General features: G+C 41.4%; 1 protein-coding gene across 2 annotated transcripts in view; it reads left to right on the top strand.

Moving 5' to 3' along the window:
- PDSS2 (decaprenyl diphosphate synthase subunit 2) overlaps positions 1–22,545 on the top strand; it is a 299,455-nt gene that overhangs the window by 248,364 nt on the left and 28,546 nt on the right. Inside the window, exons 6-7 of one of the 2 annotated variants that reach the window (XM_003897975.5) lie at positions 1,253–1,384; positions 18,198–18,230. In XM_003897975.5, coding sequence (XP_003898024.1) covers positions 1,253–1,384; positions 18,198–18,230 — 165 coding nt within the window. Of the gene's footprint in view, positions 1–1,252; positions 1,385–13,896; positions 15,856–18,197; positions 18,231–22,545 lie in introns of those variants that run through there. The other variant, XM_021937652.2, reaches the window with a different exon arrangement.

Here is a 22,545-nt window from a genome sequence, read left to right as displayed (position 1 = left end):
ACATATTTGCAGACTGGAATATATTCACATAATGGAAGAATATTTGTCATTTTTATTACAGTTCCCTTATCGCTTTTTTTTTTTTTTTTTTTTTTTTTTGAGACGGAGTCTCGCTGTGTCACCCAGGCTGGAGTGCAGTGGTGCAATCTCAGCTCACTGCAGTACAACCTCTGCCTCCCGGGTTCAAGCAATTCTCCTGCCTCAGCCTCCGAGTAGCTGGGATTACAGGCACACGCCACCACGCCTGGCTAATTTTTTTATTTTTAAAAGAGACGAGGTTTCACCATGTTGGTCAGGCTGGTCTGGAATTCCTGACTTCGTGATCTGCCTGCGTTGGCCTCATAGCTCTTTATATAAAACATGTTATGAGAAGTTAATAAAATTCAGAAATATAGTGAATAAAATTGAAAGCTTTAATTTTAATAACTAATTCTTTGAATGGGCATATGAAATCCAAAATATCCCAAAATTAGCTGCTGTGTTATTACCTCTCTCTATATATATAATTTTAAATTTAATTTAATATATACTTTTCAGATGTTACTTAAATAGTTCATAAGGAGGGGAATATATACATATATAATATCTCCAGGTGAGCTTTTTGCATATTTTATTTAATCTTAGATCAGTTTATTAAGCAATTCTATTTATTAAATCTTTATCTAAATATTTTCCTTTAACTTAAAATAAAGACTGCCACCCACTAAAAATGGAATGTGTTAGGGAATGATTCTGGAGAATTTTACAGGTTATTTGGAGAATTTTACAGGTTATTGTTAATCATCTGAAATATCCTTTTTTTTTTTTTTCTTTTTTTTTTTTTTTGAGACGGAGTTTCACTCTCGCCCAGGCTGGAGTGCAGTGGCACGATCTCGGCTCATTGCAACCTCTGTTTCCCGGGTTCAAGCAATTCTCCTGCTTCAGCCTCCCGAGTAGCTGGAATGTGTGTGCCACCACACCCGGCTAATTTTTGTTTTTTTTAGTAGAGGTGGGGCTTCACCATTTTGACCAGGCTGGTCTCGAACTCCTGACCTCAGGTGATCCACCCACCCCAGCCTCCCAAAGTGCTGAGATTACAGGCATGAGCCACTGCACCCAGCCTGAAACATTATTTTGTTTATTAAAGTATATCTAAAAACTGCATTCCTTAAGCTTCATAATTCACTGCATTAACTGGTACTTTCTGAATATAACTAAAACATACTAGTGTATATACATTTCACTAATTTACTCATTTAACTGCTTCTTGTAGATAAATTCTGATGTCCAGCCTTTTATTAAAGAAAAGACCAGTGACTCCATGACTTTTAATCTAAACTCAGCTCCTGTAGTCTTACATCAGGAATTTCTTGGAAGAGATTTGTGGATTAAACAGATCGGAGAGGTAAAATGAAATTACTCTTGTTTTAGGTACCATTAGTAATTAGTGGATTTTAGAACATAATTGATATCTCTTGCTGATATAAGGCTATAGATGAGCCTTAGGCATATTCATGTAACAGGTAAAATTCTTTCTTTGTAATCTTCGTTTTTAAGAGGTAAAATATTAAAGTTAGAGATTGCAGTACTGAATTTTTCTATTATCTGAGTTCTTAGAATACTGCAACACAAAACTAGTGCCTGTGGTGAATGCTAATTAACTCAGATGACTTTTTTTTTCTAAAGGCTTTCAAAAATTGGGCTATGGTAATAGCACCACCCTATAACTGACTGCAATTTCCCATCTGTGGACTCTCGCACAAGCTGCAGAATTCCAGGAGCTCCGTCTGTCAGCTCATTGGGTTATTTTAAAACAAACTTGGACCCTGAATACTTGTACTGAGGCATTATCAAAGGGGAAAAAAAAAAAAAAGCATGGCGAAGTGGGAGGGGTAAAGGGGCTTGAATTGGGTAAATTTCTCATTTTGGCAGTTGAGAGGGAACTTTTTTGATTTTCTTTTAATTCAGAAACTCTAGTGCAAAACTTCTTGTCTTTTTAGCCAAAACCTCTTGGAATTTATTTAACTTCGTGGCTGTAATTGGTTGGGTTAATCTGAGGCTCTGGACAGAGAAACCAGGCACAGCTGAGGGTGGGGGTAGCCACCATCCTTAAAGGAGCGAGGATGGGTGGGTGCAGTGGCTCATGCCTATAATCCCAGCACTTTAAAATGCCAAGGCGGGAGGATCACTTGAGCTCTTGAGTTCAAGACCAGCAACATAGTGAGACCTCATCTCTACAAAATTAAAGTTTTTGAAATTTAAAAAAAAAAAAAAAAAAAAAAAAGCTGAGAGCCTAAGAGAATATCTGCATTCTGAAAGACGATTTCCTTTCTCCCAACCCTTATTGATTCTCAAAATGCTGGCAGCCAACTTAAAATTCCTCATATTCACCAAGTAGAAAACTGAGGATTTCTTTCTGAAAAAACTGTCAAACTCAGGAGAAAAGCCCTGCAGACGTGGATATTTGGGGCCTCCTCAGTAAACATGCCATATCCCTGAGCAGTCCTCCACAGCAAGACCCACCACTTGACAAGCCTCAGAGGATCTAAGTGCCCAGAATATCCGCTGCCTTACTCTGAAGCAGAATAGGAAAAGAGGACCACTGGGCATTTGAGAAAAGCTGCTTCTACGAAACAGCAAGTCAAAAACAAACTGATAAAAAGATAACTTAGAGGAAATAGAGACAATGCAAGCAAAGGCAGATGTTTTTCAAAGCACTATAATCAATATAATTGACAAGGAAGGATATTAAATCCATGGTATAATAATAGATGATACATTAAAAAGGACAATTCAAGAATAAAAATTAGAATTAGAAAGTATAAAAATATGATTACAGAATTTTTTAATCAGAAGAATGGACGATACAAATGAAAAAATCTCCCAGAAAATTGGACCAAAAAACGATGTTTTAAAAAGAGAAAAAAAGTAAGAAAACTAAGGACTCTTTCAAGAAACCTTGTATCTATTAAGAGTCACAGCCAGGCCGGGCACAGTGGCTCACACCTATAATGCCAAGACTCTGGGAGGCCAAGGCAGGTGGATCACCTGAGGTCAGGGGTTTGAGACCAGCCTGGCCAACGTGGTGAAATGCTGTCTCTACTAAAAATACAAAAATTAGCCAGGCGTGGTGGTGCCCACCTATAAGGCAGAGGCTGGAGTGAGCGAGATAACACCATTGCACTCTAGACTGAGAAACAAGAGCTAAACTCCGTCTCAAAAAAAAAAAAAAAAGGAGTCACAGGCCAGGTGTGGTGGCTCATGTCTGTAATCCCAGTAATCTGAGCACTTTGTGAGGCCAAGGTGGGTGGATCACTTGAGGTCAGGAAGTCAAGACCAGCCTGGCCAACATGGCAACATGGTAAAACCCTGTCTCTACTGAAAATACAAAAAGTAGCTGGGTGTGGTGGTGCACGTCTGTAATCCCAGCTTCTCAGGTGGCTGAGGCACAAGAATCACTTGAACATGGGAGGTAGAGGTTGCAGTGAGCCAAGATTGAGCGACTTCACTCCAGCCTGAGTGACACAGTGAGACCGTCTTTTTTTTAAAAAAAAAAAAAAAAAAGGCCAGGCATGGTGGCTTACACCTGTAATCCCAGCACTTTGGGAGGCCAAGGCAGGTGGATCACCTGAGGTCCAGAGTTCGAGACCAGCCTGACCAACATGGTGAAACCCCATCTCTACTAAATACAAAAAATTAGCCATGCTTGGTGACTCACGTCTCTAATCCCCGCTACTTGGGAGGCTGAGGCAGGAGAATTGCTTGAACCCAGGAGGCAGAGGTTGCATTGAGCCAAGATTGTACCACTGCACTCCAGCCTGGGCAGCAAGAGTGAAACTCTGTCTCAAAAAAAAAAAAAGTCACAGAAAGAGTAAACTGAAAACAGAGGTAAGAAAATTAACAAGTTTTAAAAAATAAAAATTATGGCTGGGCATGGTGGCTCATGCCTGTAATCCCAGCACTTTGGGAAGTCAAGGTGAATAGATCACTTGAGGTCAGGAGTTTGAGACCAGCCCGGCCAACATGGCAAAGCCCCATCTCTATTAAAAATACAAAAAAATAGCCGGGCATGGTGGCCCGGGTCTGTAATCCCAGCTACTAAGGAGGCTGAGGTCTGAGAATTGCTTGAACCCTGGAGGCGGAGGTTGCAGTGAGCCGATCGTACCAATGCACTCTATCCTGGGCAGCAGAGCGAGACTCTGTCTCACACACACACACACACACACACACACACACACACACACAAGACACTTTACTGAGTTTATTTTTAATCTTCTAAATGGTAATGTTCATGTTTATTTAAAGCTTTATAAGATAACAATCTTGTTGCCTCCTAGTCAGAGATAGGGAACACAATTTGCATAACACCTAGGAGGGACATTCCACCCTAAATCTCAAGGAGGTTGTTTATTAATCCTGAAATTAGTTCTCTTTCTGATTTTTTCATGTTATTTACCCTCCTGGATATCTTTGTGATCCTTTCCTTCCCTCCCCCACAGTCCTCTCCTTCAGTTTTGAATTTGATTGCAAGATCCTTAACGATACTAGCAGATTCATCTTTGAATTACCCATAGTACCTGCCGCAGTGGCTTACTTGGAGTAATTACCCAATTAATATTTGTCAAAAAGTGAGTGTGGTGTGGTCTTGCAGGGTGAAACTGGTGGCAGCCCAGTTTTGTTAAATACAGTTAAGTTGGTATAACAGAAATGGCTCACAGAGGACCAGGATTTGGAAGGTCTAGATCAAGATTGTCCAGCCCTTGTGGGCCGCATGCAGCCCAGAACAGCTTTGAAAGTGGCCCAACACAAATTCGTAAACTTTCTTAAAACATTATGAAGGTTTTTTTGCAATTTATTTTTTAGCTCTCAGCTACCATTAGTGTTTATGTGTTTTATGTGTGGCCCAAGACAATTCTTCTTCCAGTGTGGTCCGGGGAAGCAAAAAGATTGGACACTCCTGGTCTAGATTCTAATTTGGACTCTGCTAGCATCTATGTAAACTTAATCACATTCTCTCATATCCTCATTATTCGTTTCTGTAAATTGATGGCCTTAAACTAGATCTTTTCCAAAGTCCCTTTCAGCTCTCAAATAAATCTAAGAAATAGGTCTCTTAGATGAGATGCGTTATAAGAAAAATATTTATCTCTATTAGAAACAGGCCACGAATGGTGGCTCTCGCCTGTAATCCCAGCACTTTGGGAGGCCGAGGTGGGTGGATCACTTGAGGTCAGCAGTTCCAGACCAGCCTGTCCAGCATGGTGAAACCCGTTCTCTACTAAAAATATAAAAATTAGCGGGGCATGGTGGTGCATGCCTGTAATCCCAGCTACTCAGGAGGCTGAGACAGGAGAATCACTTGAGCCCAGGAGGCAGAGGTTGCAGTGAGCCAAGTTTGCACCAGTGCACTCCAGCCTGGGTGACAGAGTGAGACTCTCTCAAAAAAAAAAAAAGAAAAGAAAAAAGAAACTTATACAAGTTTTAACACAGAAATAGAGAAATCTTGCTCTCAATGATGGAAGTCACCTGTGATTTTTTTATTACCACATTTAAAATTACTTCTTTACTCTGCCCAGGCAGGTTTGTGTCTTATCTGCCCTTTTGATTTCCTGCTTGGAAAGAGTGAGAATTATTGACTAGACAAGGAAGCCGGGAGGTTACATACTCCCAGTGCCCGTTCAGCACCATTGTGAAGCTAGGAGCAAGAGCACCTCTGGAATTTTCCTTATCAGGCTGTACCACCTCTTCTCCAGCAACTCCTTTCTCCTGAAAAATCTTAGGATTAACTGGCCCTCTTCCATCACAACTATAGGCCTATGGATGCATGTGCATGTTGACACACATGCACACAACCACACTCTTTCACAAAAGGCAGTTAAGACCAGAAACAGCTGAAAAACATTTGCTGAGCTTTTTCTCCATACTAAATTCTACAGCTCTCTCCCTGCCTTAATTTTAAATTTAAATTTGTAACTGCTGAAAAATAATGATCAGGAAAAAATACTGTTAGTGAATGGGTTATTCACCCTGGGGAGGTGAAGTCATTACTCAGTTATCTCATTTTGATTCCTAAGAAAAGAAAGTAGAATCCTTCAGAGCACCACAGAGCTCTGACTCTCTCAGGGAGTCCAGGGGCTATTGCAGGTCAGCAAGCTTTATTTTTAATGATCCTTCTAGTTTTCTGCTGCCATTATAAGTCACCTGAAGAAATAAGAATTATGGTTAGATTTTCTTGGCTATTCCTAATAGTACTGAAATGTCACTTGGGCTTGTGACATTCTGACACTGTCATAACCAGCCATAAAATACCTTAAGTGTACTACAAATTACCATTGCTAAGCTGTAACTCACTTGTCCCTAGATAGCTTACTATTACTCCTTATTCAGAAAGTAAAACAAAAACTGCTAGGTAAGACTGGTGTGCGTGAAAATAACACATGCATATTCTTAAACAAAAGAGAAAATGCACATGCAGATTATTCATTAATACCACGTGTGATACTCTTCTGTTCTTTAAGACATTTTTAGTGGTTTCAAAAGGAATAATATTAGTATCATCCTTTATCCTATATAGAAGGCATACAGTGTAGGCATTTGAAAGGACTATATGCATGACCACAAATACTATGAAATGGTTCTAGATATCTCCTAAAATAAAATATTTCTTAAGACTTTCTGTTGCACTTAAGGAAACAAAGTGCTTGACTACAGGAGATACAGCAATAAGTTGCCTGAAGATTGTCTATGACCTTGTAGAGAGGGGATAAGATAAATACATAAATATATAAATGTAAGGAATACTGTAATTCATGCCACTTGGGGAGCATAGAGGAAAGACAATTGAATTTCAATTGGAAAAGTCAAGAAAGAGGTTTATGAAGTCAGTATTAATAATATGTGAGATAGTCCTTAAAGAAGATTTGATAGCAAAGATGAGAATGGGGAGCTTCCTAGGCAAAGGAAACCATGAAAAAGTGATACATATGCAGGCATGCAGTGTAGTCCAAGAAAAAAACAGTGTTTTAATTTGGATGGAATGTGAAAAACATAGGGTGGTATCAGGGACAGGTGAAGAATTGCTCTGAAATAGTAATAATTATATTTAAAAGACTGGCTTATATAAAAATATGTACATGAATGTTCAGATCAGCAATATTTACAATATCCAAAGGGTAGAAATAACCCAGTGTCCATCACCTGATGAATGGATAAACAAAATGTGGTATACCCATACAATGGAATATTACTCAGCCACAGAAAGCAATGAGGTATTGATACATGCTGTAACATTCATGGGCCTTTACAACATTATATTATAAGCCGGGTGCGGTGGCTCACGCCTGTAATCCCAGCACTTTGGGAGGCCGAGGCGGGCAGATCACAAAGTCAGGAGATCGAGACCATCCTGGCCAACATGGTAAAACCCCATCTCTACTAAAAATACAAAAATTAGCCGGGCGTGGTAATGGGCACCCATAGTCCCAGCTACTCGGGAGGCTGAGGCAGGAGAATTGCTTGAACCCGGGAGGTGGAGGTTGCAGTGAGCCAAGATCGTGCCACTGTACTCCCACCTGGGGACAGAGTGAGTCTCTGTCTCAAAAAAAAAAATTATAATAAGTGAAAGAAGCCAGATGCAAAAGGCCACCTATCATATGATTCCATTTATGTGAAACATCCAGAGCAGACAAATCATAGAGACAGAAAAAAGACTGGTGGTTGCCTGGGATTGGCTTTGGAAAGGAAAAGGGGGAGAGACTGTGTAATAGGTACAGGTTTCCTTCTGGGGTAATAAAAATGTTCGGAACTTGTTAGTGGTGATGATTGCACAACATTGTGAATGTACTAAATGCCACTGAATTATACTTTTTTAAACGGTTAAAATGATTAATTTTATGTTATGTAAATTTTACCTAAATTTTTTAAGGACTTTGGGATGTTTAACTATGGCAAATCAACTTGATGAAGAAGTCATGAAGCAGACATTTAAAGTTTTCGAGCCAGATATTATCAAGGTCTGAGCTGTGAGGGAGGTAAATCTGGCTATATTATATAGGATGAAAGGAACTAAAAGATACTAAAAGCAAAAAGATCAATTAATAAGTTTTTGAAAACCCATTGATAAGTGCAAGAGAAAAGCCCAATCAGATTGTTGGCAATGAGAGTGGGAAGATAAGGAGGTTAAGCGTAAAACTCATTTCAGAGAAAATGTGTAGGACTAGAAAACTGATCTGATAAGGAGAGGCTAACACGTGTGGACTGGGAAGGGGGGGGTCAGGGGCTAAAACAAGGGTTTTGGACTAGGATAACAGAAAAAATTAAGCCACTAATATAAATAGGAAAGTTAAGTGGAAAGACTGGTTTAACTTAGGTTCTTGACATGGTGAGTTTGAAGTACTCCATCAAGGTTGATGGCCGTTGCCTTGGGAACTTGCTGCTGGAGGAAGCAACTAAATTCTACTGTTAGCCTGATTCCCTTACTCATGGCCTTTCTGAGACCTGAGTAGATTTTTTTTCCTGGTCACACTGTGCGATTTAAAATTTCATGTTTCTTCCGGATTCCAAGAGAGCAGCATAGCAAGAAAAACAGGTTGCAAAGAAATAACTACGACCTATGAGCAGAGAGATTTGTTATGTAGATAATATAAGTAGTATCTCCTGGTCTTTCTCTAGTATATCTAGTATCTTCTTGCCTCTCTCCTTTTTCTCCAGTGAACCAAAAGAACAGAATATGAGAAAATTAATTCCTTGGACATCCACACTTGCCTCTAAAAGTCGATTAGCTTTGCCAGTTGAAAGAGATGGTAAAATAGGTACCCAAGTGAAGCAGTCCATGTCTGAATGGTGTTAACTTCCTTGCACATGCCTTTTGTGCTCTCTTATTCATAGAGAATGACCAAGATAGCAGAGAAAAGGCCTGCCTTGTTCCTTTGTATTCTGCTGTCTTTCCAGCTCTGTAACTAGACAGCCCAGCAACACAAGACCTGCTTCTACCAAACCAATACTCAGTGAGCTGCTCTAACTTCAGGGCTAGCAGATGTAGTAGATTTCTGATTTGTGACCCTTCTTTCCGTTATCCCCATACTGGTTTTTTTGTTTGTTTGTTTTGTTTGTTTGTTTTTGGTTTTGTTTTTTTTTTTTTTTCCCAGAGATGACCAGCCTGAAATGTATTTTAAATAACATTATAGGGCTGGGTGTGGTGGCTCATGCCTATAATCCCAGCACTTTCGGAGGCCAATGTGGGAGGATTGCTTGAGGCCAGGAATTCAAGACCAGCCCAGGCAACACAGCAAGATCCCCATCCCTACTAAAAACTTTTAAAAGTAGCCAGGTGTGGTGGCATGTACCTGTAATCCCAGCTATTCAGGAGGCTGAGGCTAGAGAATCTCTTGAGTCCAGGTCAAGGCTACAGTGGACCATGATTGTGCCACTGCACTCTAGCCTGGGCAACAGAGGGAGACTCTGTCAGACAAACAAATAAATAATTATTATAGTAAATGTCAGTGTCCTTAGGGACAAATGCTGAAGTATCTAGGGGTGAACATCCTGATTTCTAAAACTTACTCTCAAATAATAAATGGTCATGGAGAGAAAGAGGGAAAACAGAAGTGATAAGGTGTTAGCAGCTGGTGAGTCTAAGTGGAGGGCAAATGAGTGTTCACTGTATTCTTTCAACTAAAAAGTTTGTGGGAGCCGGGCGTGGTGGCTCATGCCTGTAATCCCAGCGCTTTGGGAGGCTGAGGCGGGCGGATCACAAGGTAGGGGGGTTTGAGACCAGGTGGCCAACATGGTGAAACCCCATCTCTACTAAAAATACAAAAAATTAGCCGGGCATGGTGGCAGGTGCCTGTAATCCCAGCTACTTGGGAGGCTGACGCAGGAGAATCACTTAAACCCAGGAGGCGGAGCTTGCAGTGAGCCGAGACCGCGCCACTGCACTCTAGCCTGGGTGACAGAGCGAGACTCCGTCTCAAAAAAAAAAAAAAGCTTGTGGGGGAAGGTAGTTTTCCTTGAAGATTGAAAAAGAAAATCTTTAAAAATGACAGTTATTCTGAAATATAGCCTGTAACATTTGGGAAGAATAACCTGATAAGTAGAGATAATTAGTCTCTGGCAATTTCTGGACTCCCTGCTGTGGTATATTAGTTTTCTGCTTTTAGAAAAAGGTGTCCCCATATCCAGCTTTCAAGTCCAGATAACAGTAGTTAGAAATTGGAAACAGTTCATTTATGTCATCCAATCCTTCTTTGTTACCTGACTTATAAAAAAACGTTTGTTTCTTAAAGTAAAAGACCACATTGTACATCCATTACTTACCAACAGGGAATCTGTCTGCCTTTAGTCTGCAGAGACTGGTATATAAACCTTTGGAATTAATTCCTTTGTGCATCCTCTCAATCAAAATGCTGGCTTTTTTTTTTTTTTTTTTTTGCTTTTGTATGGAATATTGTTTTACAGTGTCCACTGTAGCTGTCCAAGGAGACCTCCAGTGTCATGAGCACAGGCACACTATCTTGTCTATTTTCACATTTTTAAAAGATAAAACAAGGTTCAAACCACACATTCTCTGTGAACTGCTAAAGATTGGGAAAAAATTACTTTCTTTTCTCTTGACCTGGATTGACAAGAAGCACACCTACAGGAGGCAAAAAGATGAGTGAATCCCTTTTAAAGACCCTAGTAATGAAGCCCTCAGGGAATTGCTGTGTATGGTAGAATTTACAGCAGCTTCTGGGGACGAACAGTGTGGCAGGAAGAGGTTCAGGACTGCTGGCTGTTGAAATATAGATTCCATTTATTTTATATCAGCCTATTTTGGGCCCCTGTGAGAAAGTTATCTTAATAATATCTTGCTCTGGCTGGCCGCGGTGGCTCACGCCTGTAATCCCAGCATTTTGGGAGGCTGAGGTGGGCGGATCACCTGAGGTCAGGAGTTCGAGACTACCCTGGCTAACATGACAAAACCCCATTGCTACTAAAAATACAAAAATTATCCAGGCATGGTGGTGGGCACCTATAATCCCAGCTACTAAGGAGGCTAAGGTAGGAGAATCGCTTGAACCCGGGAGGCGGAGGTTGCAGTGAGCCAAAATCATGCCATTCCACTCCAGCTTGGGGAACAGAGTGAGACTCTATCTTAATAATAATAATAATAATAATAATAATAATAATAATATCTTGCTCTGCTAGAAATACACATGAGAAGTGGCAGATGTCAGAACAAAAAGGGAAAAATTGCAGTACTCCATTCTCCTCGAGACTTATGAAGTTTACATAGTTGTTCTCTTTCAGCCTTTGAAGTAAACCCTGATGCACATAGAAGCACAAATTGAAAAAGACATTAGATATAGGCCAGACCAATGATCTGCAAACAAATCAGAATCTCAGGGGTAGGCTATGGAGAATATGCATTTTTTACAAGCTACCCAGGTGATTCCAATACATCCAGCCCAGCATTTGTGAGAGCCCAGCATCTGGGAACTTCTGGTCTGGTCTGATGCTCTACAGATCAAGAAATGAAGGCCTATATGAAAATGTAAAAATTATTCAAGGTATTAACCAATAAAGGACTAGAAACCACATTTTCTGGCTCCCAACAGATCCATCTTCCCAGGTCACAATGCCTTTTGAAGTGTTCACAATTAAGATCTTAGGCCTCTTGCTATAATCAGTAGACAAGGCCTTTAATACCTGAAATTTTGAGGTGTATGTCTTGAAATCTCTCTGGAGATCTAGGTTAGACGCATTGCTTTTAAGTTTGAAGCACTTAATTATACTAATTCTTCTCTGTCCTAGTCTTTTGTTGTTTAATTTTCATGAAATTCTTGAATTTGTTTTCTACAGATGGAAGCTTAGATTTCCTTCTTTATTTATAAATAGAAGGTGGGTGAGAAAATGAAAATATGCCATTGTTCAATATGGGTAAAAATTATGTATAAGACATCAGCTAAGGGCTCTACATTACCTACATACTAGCTCACAACCAAAAACATCCAGCTTTCCTAGAACTAGGAGTAAGTAAAATTCGTTTTTCCTGTCATAAAATTTCCTGAATAAATAGTACATAACCAATACATATAAAGAAAAAGCTTCATCCGTTTATTCATTCACTCAGACAGTGATCTCAACTTGGGATACAGTTGTGAGCAAGAGAAAATTTCCCTGCTTTCATGGAGCTTGGTAGATTATAGGCGAAGCATATCTAAAACAGTATTGTATAGCTAGGTGCAGTGGCTCACGCCTGTAATCCCAGCACTTTGGGAGGCCAAGGCACGATGATCACTTGCATCCAGGAGTTCAAGACCAGTCTGAGCAACATAGTGAGACCCCGTCGCTATAAAAAATTAAAAATTAACCAGGTGTGGTGGTACATAACTGTAACCCCAGCTACTCAGGAGGCTGAGGCAGGAGGATCGCTTGAATATGAGAGGTTGAGGCTGCAGTGAACTGTGATTACAGCACTGCACTCAGCCTGGGTGACAGAGAGAGTAAGACCCTGTTTCATCAACCAATCAAACAATCAGTCAATCACAATACTTTGTAACCTCCTAGAAGATAAATTCCAAGAGGTCACACATTTTGATCTGTTCTGTTCATGCCTGTGTCTGTAGTGCCTAAGCAGTGCCTGACTCATAGTAGATGCTCAATGAATATTTGTTAAATGAATGAGCAACCAAGAGGTATAATAGAAGCTATTGCTCCTCCCAAATTAACTATTTTACAAAAAGAATAAGGATAGTGTTTAATGAGAAATATTTATGTAGGAATCTAAATCATTTATTTGTATCTAACTTGATATATTTTAATTAATTTATTTTTTGAGACAGGGTCTCAGTCTGTCAGCCAGGCTGGAGTGCAGTGGCGCAATCACAGCTCACTGTAGCCTTGACCTCCTGGACTCAATCAATTTGCCCACCTCAGCCTCCTAAGTAGCTGGGACTACAGGTGTGCGCCACCATGCCTGGCTGATTTTTGCTCTGTTGTTGTTGTTGTTGTTGTTGTTTGTAGAGACAGGTTTCTCGCCATGTTGCCCAAGTTGATCTCAAACTCTCGTGTTCAAGCGGTCTGCCTGCCTTGGTCTCCGAAAGTGTTGGAATTACAGGCATGAGCCACCATTCCTGGTCACTATATTTTTATAAGCTCTAAAGCTTTTTGTGAGAAAACATCATATCAGAATGTCTATTGTCAGGTACGTTTGGCATATGTAGATATTATACCCATATATTAGCTGAAAATATATGTGTGTGTGTGTATACACACATACATATAATATATGTATTATATACCTATAAAAGTTTAAATATTTACCAGAGTTTTTTTCCTAAAATGATACTTTTATGTGCAAGCTAAGGTAATAAGAGTAAAATGATTTCACAGAGCTAGAATGTTTGTTGTGACAAAATGAAAAGGACATTTGGGTGAGACATATCAATAGTTGCATGTTCAGATTATAATGACTGGCAATGGTGTTGTCATTTTATGTAGGCTTCTACTCTCTCAGCTTTCAAACCATTGTGGAGCCGATGTTGAGCAGATCTAGATTATATCCATGGAGTTTCTCTGCCATCATCCCCAACAGTGTATCCCTACTGGGTGACAGGGTAGTGGCCAAGCTAAGAAAACAAAGTAGAGTGAGCTTGAGGTTTGAAAATAAATTGTGATTAAGCACAGGTACTTCAAAGTACTAGCATTTTCTAAGATGATTAGTCTATAAACAAAGTACGGGATGGGAAAAATGGTTTTACAGAAATTTGTGATAGGCCTACTCTAGACGTCCTTATCAGTAAAGAACATTATATTCAGTCTTCTTACCTGCTGAATTTTTTTGAGACAGAGTGGGAAGTGGCTCAATGCAGCCAAAAGGAAAATTCCATCCCTAAGTTATTGTCAGTCATAGTTTCTCCATGGTTTGCCTTTCAGTCTTTGACTACAGAAGTTCAACTTTCTTTCAACAAATGCTACTTTCAACACTCTTAAGCACTGCATGATAAGCACTGGACGATGAGAATATTGAGAGAACATGAAGAGGAGATGATTAGAAGAGAGGCAACATTGACAGTGAGGAAATGACAGATGTGCTCAGGGTTGAGTTGTTTGACCACAGGAACAATTCTCTAGAACTCCCAGTTTGTGCCTCTGTGAGTGGAAGAAAACACACTCAAAAGTGTTTTATACAGTCTCAACAATAGTCAACACAGGACACTTCTGTGACCCAACATGCGAGGATTTCTCCCCATCAACAAGCAAGTGATCACTTCAGCAAGCTGGCACCAGCTGAGTGTCTCTAACTTACTTCTATTCCGACACTTTTTTTTTTTTTTGAGATGGGAGTCTCACTTTGTTGCCTAGGCTGGAGTGGAGTGATACTCACAGGCACAGTCATAGCTCGCCGCAGCCTCAAACGCCTGACCTTAAGCGATCTTCTCACCTCAGCCTCCCAAGTAGCTGGGACAACAGGCACGTACCATATTTTGACACTATCTACCTGGAGATAGTGTCAGATCCTACAGGTTGAGGGCTCAAGACTGCACCCTCCCCTGCCTTCAGATGCCATTCACAAGCTCCAGGTTACCTGTGCTTCTGATTGAGCGGCTATAAAGTGAGGATCCCACGACCACTTCCTTGGGTTCAGTTAATTTGCTAGAGCAACTCCCAGAACTCAGGGAAACACTTTCTTTTTCATAGCTATGTGAATTTTGGAACAGAAACACTTACACTTACCGGTTTATTTAAAGAATATTACAAAGGACACAGATGAGTAGATGCAAAAGTTAAGACATGTGGGAAGGGGTGTGGGGTTTCCATTTCCTCTCCAGTGCACCACTATATAGAAACCTCCATGTGTTCAGCTCCCCAGAAGTTCTCCAAATTCTGTCTTTTTGGGTTTTTATGGAAGCTTCGTTGCATAGGTATGATTGATTAAGCTATTGGCCATTGGTGATCATCTTAACCTTCAACCCCTCTCCCCTCCCCAGAAATTTGGGGGTGGGCTGAAAGCTCTAACCTTCTAATCCTGCCTTGGTCTTTGCCATGACCAGTCCCCATCCTGAGGTCGGGAGTTTCCAGCCATCAGTCAGCTCGTACAAAAAGGCATCACTTGGCGAGTTTCTGAAGATTTTAGGAGTTGTATGCCAGAAAACTGGGCTATGACCAAATATATATTTCAAAATATCCTAGTGTCATTTGAAAAGTGCTGCGCCTGAGCAATTCATAGTAGTCAGCAAGAGACAAGGAAAAGGATGGCCAGTGGAAAAAGTGGAAAACTCGTGACCACAGGATCAGCCTCAATGTCAGATGTCCATTAACCTAAATGAATTCAAGAGTCAGCTGCGAGTTTGAGAACTGAAAGACTAAGCATGTTGGGAAAGTGCTGCTGCTGAAATTTTGGTCACAGGTCATCTGTGGACTATTCATAAGATCAAGGCCAGTCCATATTTGGACAATATCAGAGTGAGTAGCTAGGTCATAAGTGAGCAATACAGATGTGTTCAGGGTTTCCTTACCACTTCTGCAGAAGTTACTATAGTGGGATTTTCAGTGTAGATAAAACTATTTTGGGAAAAGATGACCATAAACAGACAAACAAATAAATGTAAAATATCTAAGCAGAGAGACTAATAGCTTGGATTTAAAGTTTCTTTAAGAACTCACTCATATTCCTGTTGGTACAATGCATCTCAGTACTAAGTTCAAACTCTTAGTTCACTGAAAATCCTAGAACACTAAAAACTTTCGAAAAGCAGACTGAAGACCTTATTCTTTTTTATAGTAGATTGGTTGCAGAGGCCTTTTGTTTCAATGAAAATATTTAATCACAATTTTAGAGTGGTTTGTGATGGTGCCAACAGCTATGTGTGAACAGTGTTTTATAAGTTTCTTTTTTTTTTTTTTTTTTGAGACGGATCACTCTGTTGCCCAGGCTGGAGTGCAGTGGCCGGATCTCAGCTCACTGCAAGCTCCGCCTCCCAGGTTTACACCATTCTCCTGCCTCAGCCTCCCGAGTAGCTGGGACTACAGGCGCCTGCTACCTCACCCGGCTAGTTTTTTGTATTTTTTAGTAGAGATGGGGTTTCACCGTGTTAGCCAGGATGGTCTCGATCTCCTGACCTCGTGATCCGCCCGTCTTGGCCTCCCAAAGTGCTGGGATTACAGGCTTGAGCCACTGCACCCGGCCCTTATAAGTTTCTTACTATGAAAATAAGAAAAGGGCCGGGCGCAGTGGCTCACACCTGTAATCCCAGCACGTTGGGAAACTGAAGCGGGTGGATCACATGAGGTCAGGAGTTCGAGACCAGCCTGGCCAACATGGCGAAACCTTTGTTTCTACTAAAAATACAAAAATTAGCCGGGCATGGTGGTGGGTGCCTGTAATCCCAGCTACTCAGGAGGCTGAGACAGGAGAATTGCTTGAACCCGGGAGATAGAGTTTGCAGTGAGCCAAGATACACCACTGCACTCCAGCCTGGAGGACAGAGCAAGACTCTGTCTCAAAAAAGAAAAAAAAAAACAAAATGCAGTCATCTTCAGATAAATTTTTAAAGGATTCTAAAGCAGCAAGAAGGGTCAGGACCAATTTTTTTTTTTTTTTTTCTGAGACAGGGTCTCACTCTGTCACCCAGGTTGGAATGTAGTGGTGCAACTATGGCTCACTACAGCCTCAACCTCCCAGGCTCACACAATCCTCTCACCTCAGCCTCCTGAGTAGCTAGGACTACAGGCGCATACCACCACACCCAACTAATTTTTTTATTTTTTGTGGAGATGGAGTCTCACTGTGTTGCCAGGACTGGTATTGAACTCCTGGGCTCAAGTTATCCTCTTGCCTCAGCCTCCCAAAGTGCTGGGATTACACATGTGAGCCACTGTGCCCAGCTTTAGGACCAGTATTATGAACTTTTTTTTCTCTCATGGGAGTAATCTGCCTATGTTAATTACCTGTATAATGTAAATTTGGACTCAGGAGCAAAATGGTCTCAAGATCTAACCCGTTTGTAAGTTGGAAGACTCTTGTTCTATGCAGATGTGGCAGGAGAAATTTTATCCTGACGTCTGCAGAACACAAACTGACCTGCCAGCAAAAACTAACCCTGATTGTTATGTTAAGATTTTTTTCTTTTTGAGACAGAGTCTTGCTCTGTCACTCAGGCAAGAGTGCAGTGGCGCGATCTTGGCCCACTGCAGTCTCCGCCTTCTGGGTTCAAGCGATTTTTCTGTCTCCTCGGCCTTCTGAGTAGCTGGGATTACAGGCGCCTGCCACCACACCTGACTAATTTTTGTATTTTTAGTAGAGACAGGGTTTCGCCATGTTGGCCATGCTGTCTCGAACTCCTGACCTCAGGTAATCTGCCTGCCTTGGCCTCCCGAAGTGTTGGGATTACAGGCGTGAGCCACCACACCCAGCCAAATTTACAGCATTACTAAGAGTGGAACAGCCTGACATTTTGTGCCTCCTGAATTGATGGAGTGTGTAATATTTCCACATAAAGTAGTTTTGCCAAAAATGTTTAACCTAAATCTTAGCAGGCTTCTCCAGACCCAGCTTTCAGTTTATAAGCAAAACAGAAACAAGTTAAATGACGCAATGAAGAAAGAAGAAAAAGGAATTTTGTAAAACAGCTATCCTTGTCTTCTCAAAAAGTCAATGGTTTTTATGAAAATAAGCTAATGGCTTTTATTTTCATTCTGTGAAGAATGGGGAGAGACCAGTCTAGGCAAAAAAGAAGAAACTATAATAATAAATAAAAGGCAGCAAAAGAGACATAAAACCAGAATGCAATGTGTGAATCTTTATTAATTCTGGTTTTGGGGGAAAAAAAGCTGTACAAGATATTCTTGGAAAAGTTGGAGAAATTTGAATATAGATTTGTGTTAGACGATATGGCATTATTGTGAGTTCATCAATTTTGATTGTGGTCATGGGGTGACGTATGAGATGCCACATGTGTACAAGGTACGTGCTGAAGCATGTGACGTGAAGACTTGTGACATCCACTCCTGCCAGATCTAGATAGAGTGTCTATGCGTGCTCAGTGAACTGTTCATTTAACTTTTCTATATGCTTGCAATTTACATGGATTATAATATATAGTTCAATATGTATATTAAATAGAGAGAGGGAAAGGGGGACAGAGAAGCTGAGTTCTATTCTTTGAGAACAAAAATTATAGAAGCACTAAACTTTTAGAGAAGTAACAAATTAATTTTCCCCTCTTCTTTTGTAGGCTCAAGAAAAAGGAAGATTGGACTATGCTAAGGTAGGCAAATTTTATACATACTGTACTATTTTACATATTTCAATTTGGTGTTTGGTTTTCGTTTATATTTGAAAGGTCAAAAGAGAATTATCACACTGAGAACTGAGGGACATTTCCTGTTAAGTAACAGGCAATAGCACATGGAATAAGGTTCATTCAACAAGAAGTCTATTTATTATTGAGTACCTGTTTCATTCCAGATATTGTATTGAGAATACAACGGTGAACTAGATGAAGTCTCCTTTCAGAATATTTACAATTCTAGTGGGGAAAATCGATAACTAAATAAAGGGCTAAATAAATAACGTAATGTCAAGTGTCAGTAAGTGTGATGGGGAAAAATAAACAGTAAAATCACTAGCCGTTGTTGAAAGATGCCTATGGCCTGTGGATGGAAGACAACCTTTTTGGCCATCAGATAATACCTGGAAAGCACCTTACAGGACAGACTTGAACTCCCAAAGGCAAGAGTTCTCACATCGCCTGTGGAACTTTTGAAAACACACGTGCCTAGGTACCACTGCATCAGACCCTCTTTCACCAAGATCAGAATCCCCTGATGGAGAGAGCGGTACAGGGGCAGGCTAGAGTGGTTTGAAAATGTCTCCACAGATAATTCTGACACACAGCCCTAGTTAAAAACTGCTGCGGGAGGTCAGATTTCAGTGCATCAGTACAGGCCTAGGAACACACTTAGATCACGTTCTGTTTTCCCCTCAGGGACAAATGGAACATTTAGCAGGTGTATGGCATGTGTACAGCTGCTTGGCTAAAAGAGCATGTCAACCATCTGATTTATGCAGCAATCGAGGGTGTGAGCACACCTGCACTCCAAAGACAGGGAAGGAGAAACACGACCCGGAAGGGCTCTGTTTGCCATGGGACAACCAAAACCCTCAAGGGCCTCTCCAGAGCTGACCCGGAGCCTTGCACTCTCCTGGCAGCCTAGTGGGGCACACCCATGGCCCCCACCTTTACTCTCCTTTCCATGCTGAAAATAAAGTCTCTCTCTCTTTTTTTTTTTTTTTTTTTTTTGACAATTAAAAAATAGATTTACTTTGAACCACTGGTTCTTATACCCAGGAACATATGTCAGAATTACCTATGGAGGTTTTTAAAAATCTGTAAGTCCAGGTCTCCCACTTGGAGAAGGTTGCAAAGCTTCTAAAAAGCTCTTTGGGTAGCTCTGATGTTTCCTTCCATTTGAATCACTGGATTTAGGTTGACTGGGATACTTTGGTTTTTGGGGTTTGGGGGCCATTTTGGGGAGAGTGTGGGAAGCTTTTCTCACAGATTAACTAGGAGCAGCAAAGAACTTGGTCTCTGGCTTTTTTGGAGTCTGTCTCAGGTCTTTTCTCTCCAGCAAAGGACTTTTTTTCCTTCACTGCCTCTTCTTTGATTTTCGACTTTTTCCCTGGGCCTTTCCCTGGGGTCTAAGACTGCAGCTTTTGGAGTCTCAGAGGCTGTCAAGTCCTTTCTCTTCCTCCCATGAGGGGTGTTGGGACAGTCTCTCCTTTTATCTGCCTCACATACTTTCGCCTCCTTCAAGAAAAACTAGATAATAGGAGCACCTCTAAACCAAGGGCTTCCATATTTGTCACTCTGTCTTAGATGTGTACTTGAGCCTCATCATATACCCAAACACAGGCTGTGGACTTACCCGGTTGGGTCTCCTACAGGCATAAGACCCCAGTGCATCTTAAACTAAACTAAACATCTTTTCTGACATCTCTGGCCTTTCTGTTGCTGTTGTTTAGTGACTTCATATTTTACAGCAGTTTCAGGTTGACAGCAAAAGTGAGTGAAAAGTAGAGTTTCTATAGCCCCTAACCCCACACACATGCAGCCTCCCTCACTGTCAGCATCCTACACCAGAGCAGCACATTGTTTTGTTGAGTTTAATTGATGAGTCTAAGGCCAGGTGCGTTGGCTCATACCTCTAATCCCAGCATTTTGGGAGGCTGAGGTGAGAGGACCACTTGAGCCCAGAAGTTCAAGACCAGCCTGGATAACATGGCGAAACCCTGTCTGTACAAAACAATGTAAAAATTAGCTGGATATGGTGATGAGTACTTGTGGTTGCAGCTACCTGGGAGGCTGAGGTGGGAGGATTGCTTAAGCCTGGGAGCAGACGGTTCAGTGAGCTAAGATCATACTACTGCACTCCAGCCCGGGTGACAGAGTGAGACCCTGTCTCAAAGAAAAAATTGATGAGTCTACATTGGTGGATCATTATCACCCAGAGTCCATATATTGCATTGGACTAGGAAGGTTGCAGTCCTTGGTGCTGGACCTCTGAGCCTTTTTTCTTATCTTCTCTCCTGTGATTAGCACTGTCATCCCACCAGTCAACCATGTGAGAAACTTCTCATGTAAGAAACCGCTCCTACTCCCCACCTCATGTTCCATGACCAAGTCATACCAGTTTTATAGCCTACATTTTCTTGACTCCAACTCTTCCTCTTGGTCTGTCTTCCATTCCTCGTGCTCGTAGTCTTCATCTGAACCACTGAAAAACCTACTGCTCATTCTCCACTGCCTCTCTTTTGTCCCCACAGATCTTTACCAGCCAGAGTGGCTATCTAAACCACCAATCTGACAGTTTCCCTCTCCAGCTCAAAACCCTTCATTGCTCCATGTTGTCTGTCTGGCACATTCATAGCTTGCTGGGTTGGCATATACAGGGCTGTGTGATCTCCGCCTAAAGAGACCCTGCAGCTTCATCTCCCACGGTCCTGCAGCAGCACCAAGTTTCATAAAGCATACTGCTTCTGTTCTCTGCGCCTTCACTCATGCTGTCCCCTCTGCTTAGAATGCCCTCTTTATCTGGCTCCCTCTGCTCATCCAATGAAGCTTAATTTAGGATTGTCTCCTATAACACATCCACTGTGGTTCCCCAGGCTGGGTTAGGTGCTTTCCTCAGTTCCTCAATACACTGCATTTCTCAGTCACTGCTCTTACTCTGTTATATTATAATGATCAATTTATGAGACAGATCCTAGACTGTGAGCTCTTGGAGGGCAGAGACAGTTTCTTTTTTCTCTTCGTATATCTGGTACCCAAAGCAGTACTTGACACTTAGTAAGTGAATGAGCGAGTAAGCGAGTGAACAGAGGCCATGAGTAAGAAAATAGAAAACACATGCAGTAAGTGGGGGAGAAGCAGCCTGCTGCAGGAGAAAATCAGGGATAGGGCATTGGGTCTCAAGGCAGAGAGGAAAGGAAAGTGTTTGACACAGTTTGCAGATATCAGCAGGGTTAAGAAGATTGCTTAGGAAGGTTGTAGTAAACTAGTTTGAAGATAAAGACTGGGATTTTTACTGTGGTAGTGACAGAAAACTAACATATGAATAAAAAAGGGGAAGAGTAAGGGAAAAGAGTGACAATTGAACACTGATATTTATTTTGTTTTATTTTTATTTTTTAGAGATGGGGTCTCACTCTGTCACTCAGGCTGAAGTGCAGTGGCACAATCATAGCTTACTGCAGCCTCCCACTCCTGGGCTCAAATGATCCTCTTGCCTCAGACTCCCGAGTAACTGGGACTACAGATATGTGTCACCACATCTGGCTATTTTTTTTAATTTGTTTATTATTATTATTTTTAGAAACGAGGTCTCGCTGTTACCCAGACTGGTGATGCTTTTTTTATGACTCAAAGAATGCCTCTAAGGTTTCTTATCACAGAAGCACTTGACAATGGAAGAGATTTCCATTGGAAAATGGCAAAGAGAAAAATGTGGTGCACAGATAAGAGCGCCCCTGGACCAAGCAATGGCTCTGCCACCAACTCACTGCAAAATCTGATAATAGTCACTGTGTTAGTCTGTTCTTGTAGTGCAATAAAGAAGTACCTGGCTGGGGCCGGGCACGGTGGCTCACACCTGTAATCCCAGCACTTTGGGAGGCCATGGGGGTGGATCACCTGAGGTCAAGAGTTTGAGACCAGCCTGGTCAACATGGTAAAACCCCATCTCTACTAAAAACACAAACATTAGCCAGGTGTGGTGGCGTGTGCCTGTAATCCCAGCTACTCGGGAGGCTGAGGCAGGAGAAGTGCATGAACCCCAATGGCACAGGTTGCAATGAGCCAAGGTCATGTCTTTGCACTCCAGCCTGGACAACAGAGCAACAGTCTGTCTAAAAAAAAAAAGAGAAGAAATATATGGCTGGGTATAGTGGCCAAATATATGGCTGGCTTGGGAAGCCAAGGCAGGAGCACTTGAGCTCAGGAGTTCAAGACCAGCCTGGGCAATATGGCAAAATCCTGTCTCTAAAAAAGTACAAAAATTAGCCAGATATGTTGTGCACACTCA

Source organism: Papio anubis, chromosome 6 (assembly GCF_008728515.1).
Source record: "Papio anubis isolate 15944 chromosome 6, Panubis1.0, whole genome shotgun sequence".
In the NCBI taxonomy this organism is placed as follows: Eukaryota; Metazoa; Chordata; class Mammalia; order Primates; family Cercopithecidae; genus Papio; species Papio anubis.
This window is presented reverse-complemented; position numbering and strand designations above follow the sequence as displayed.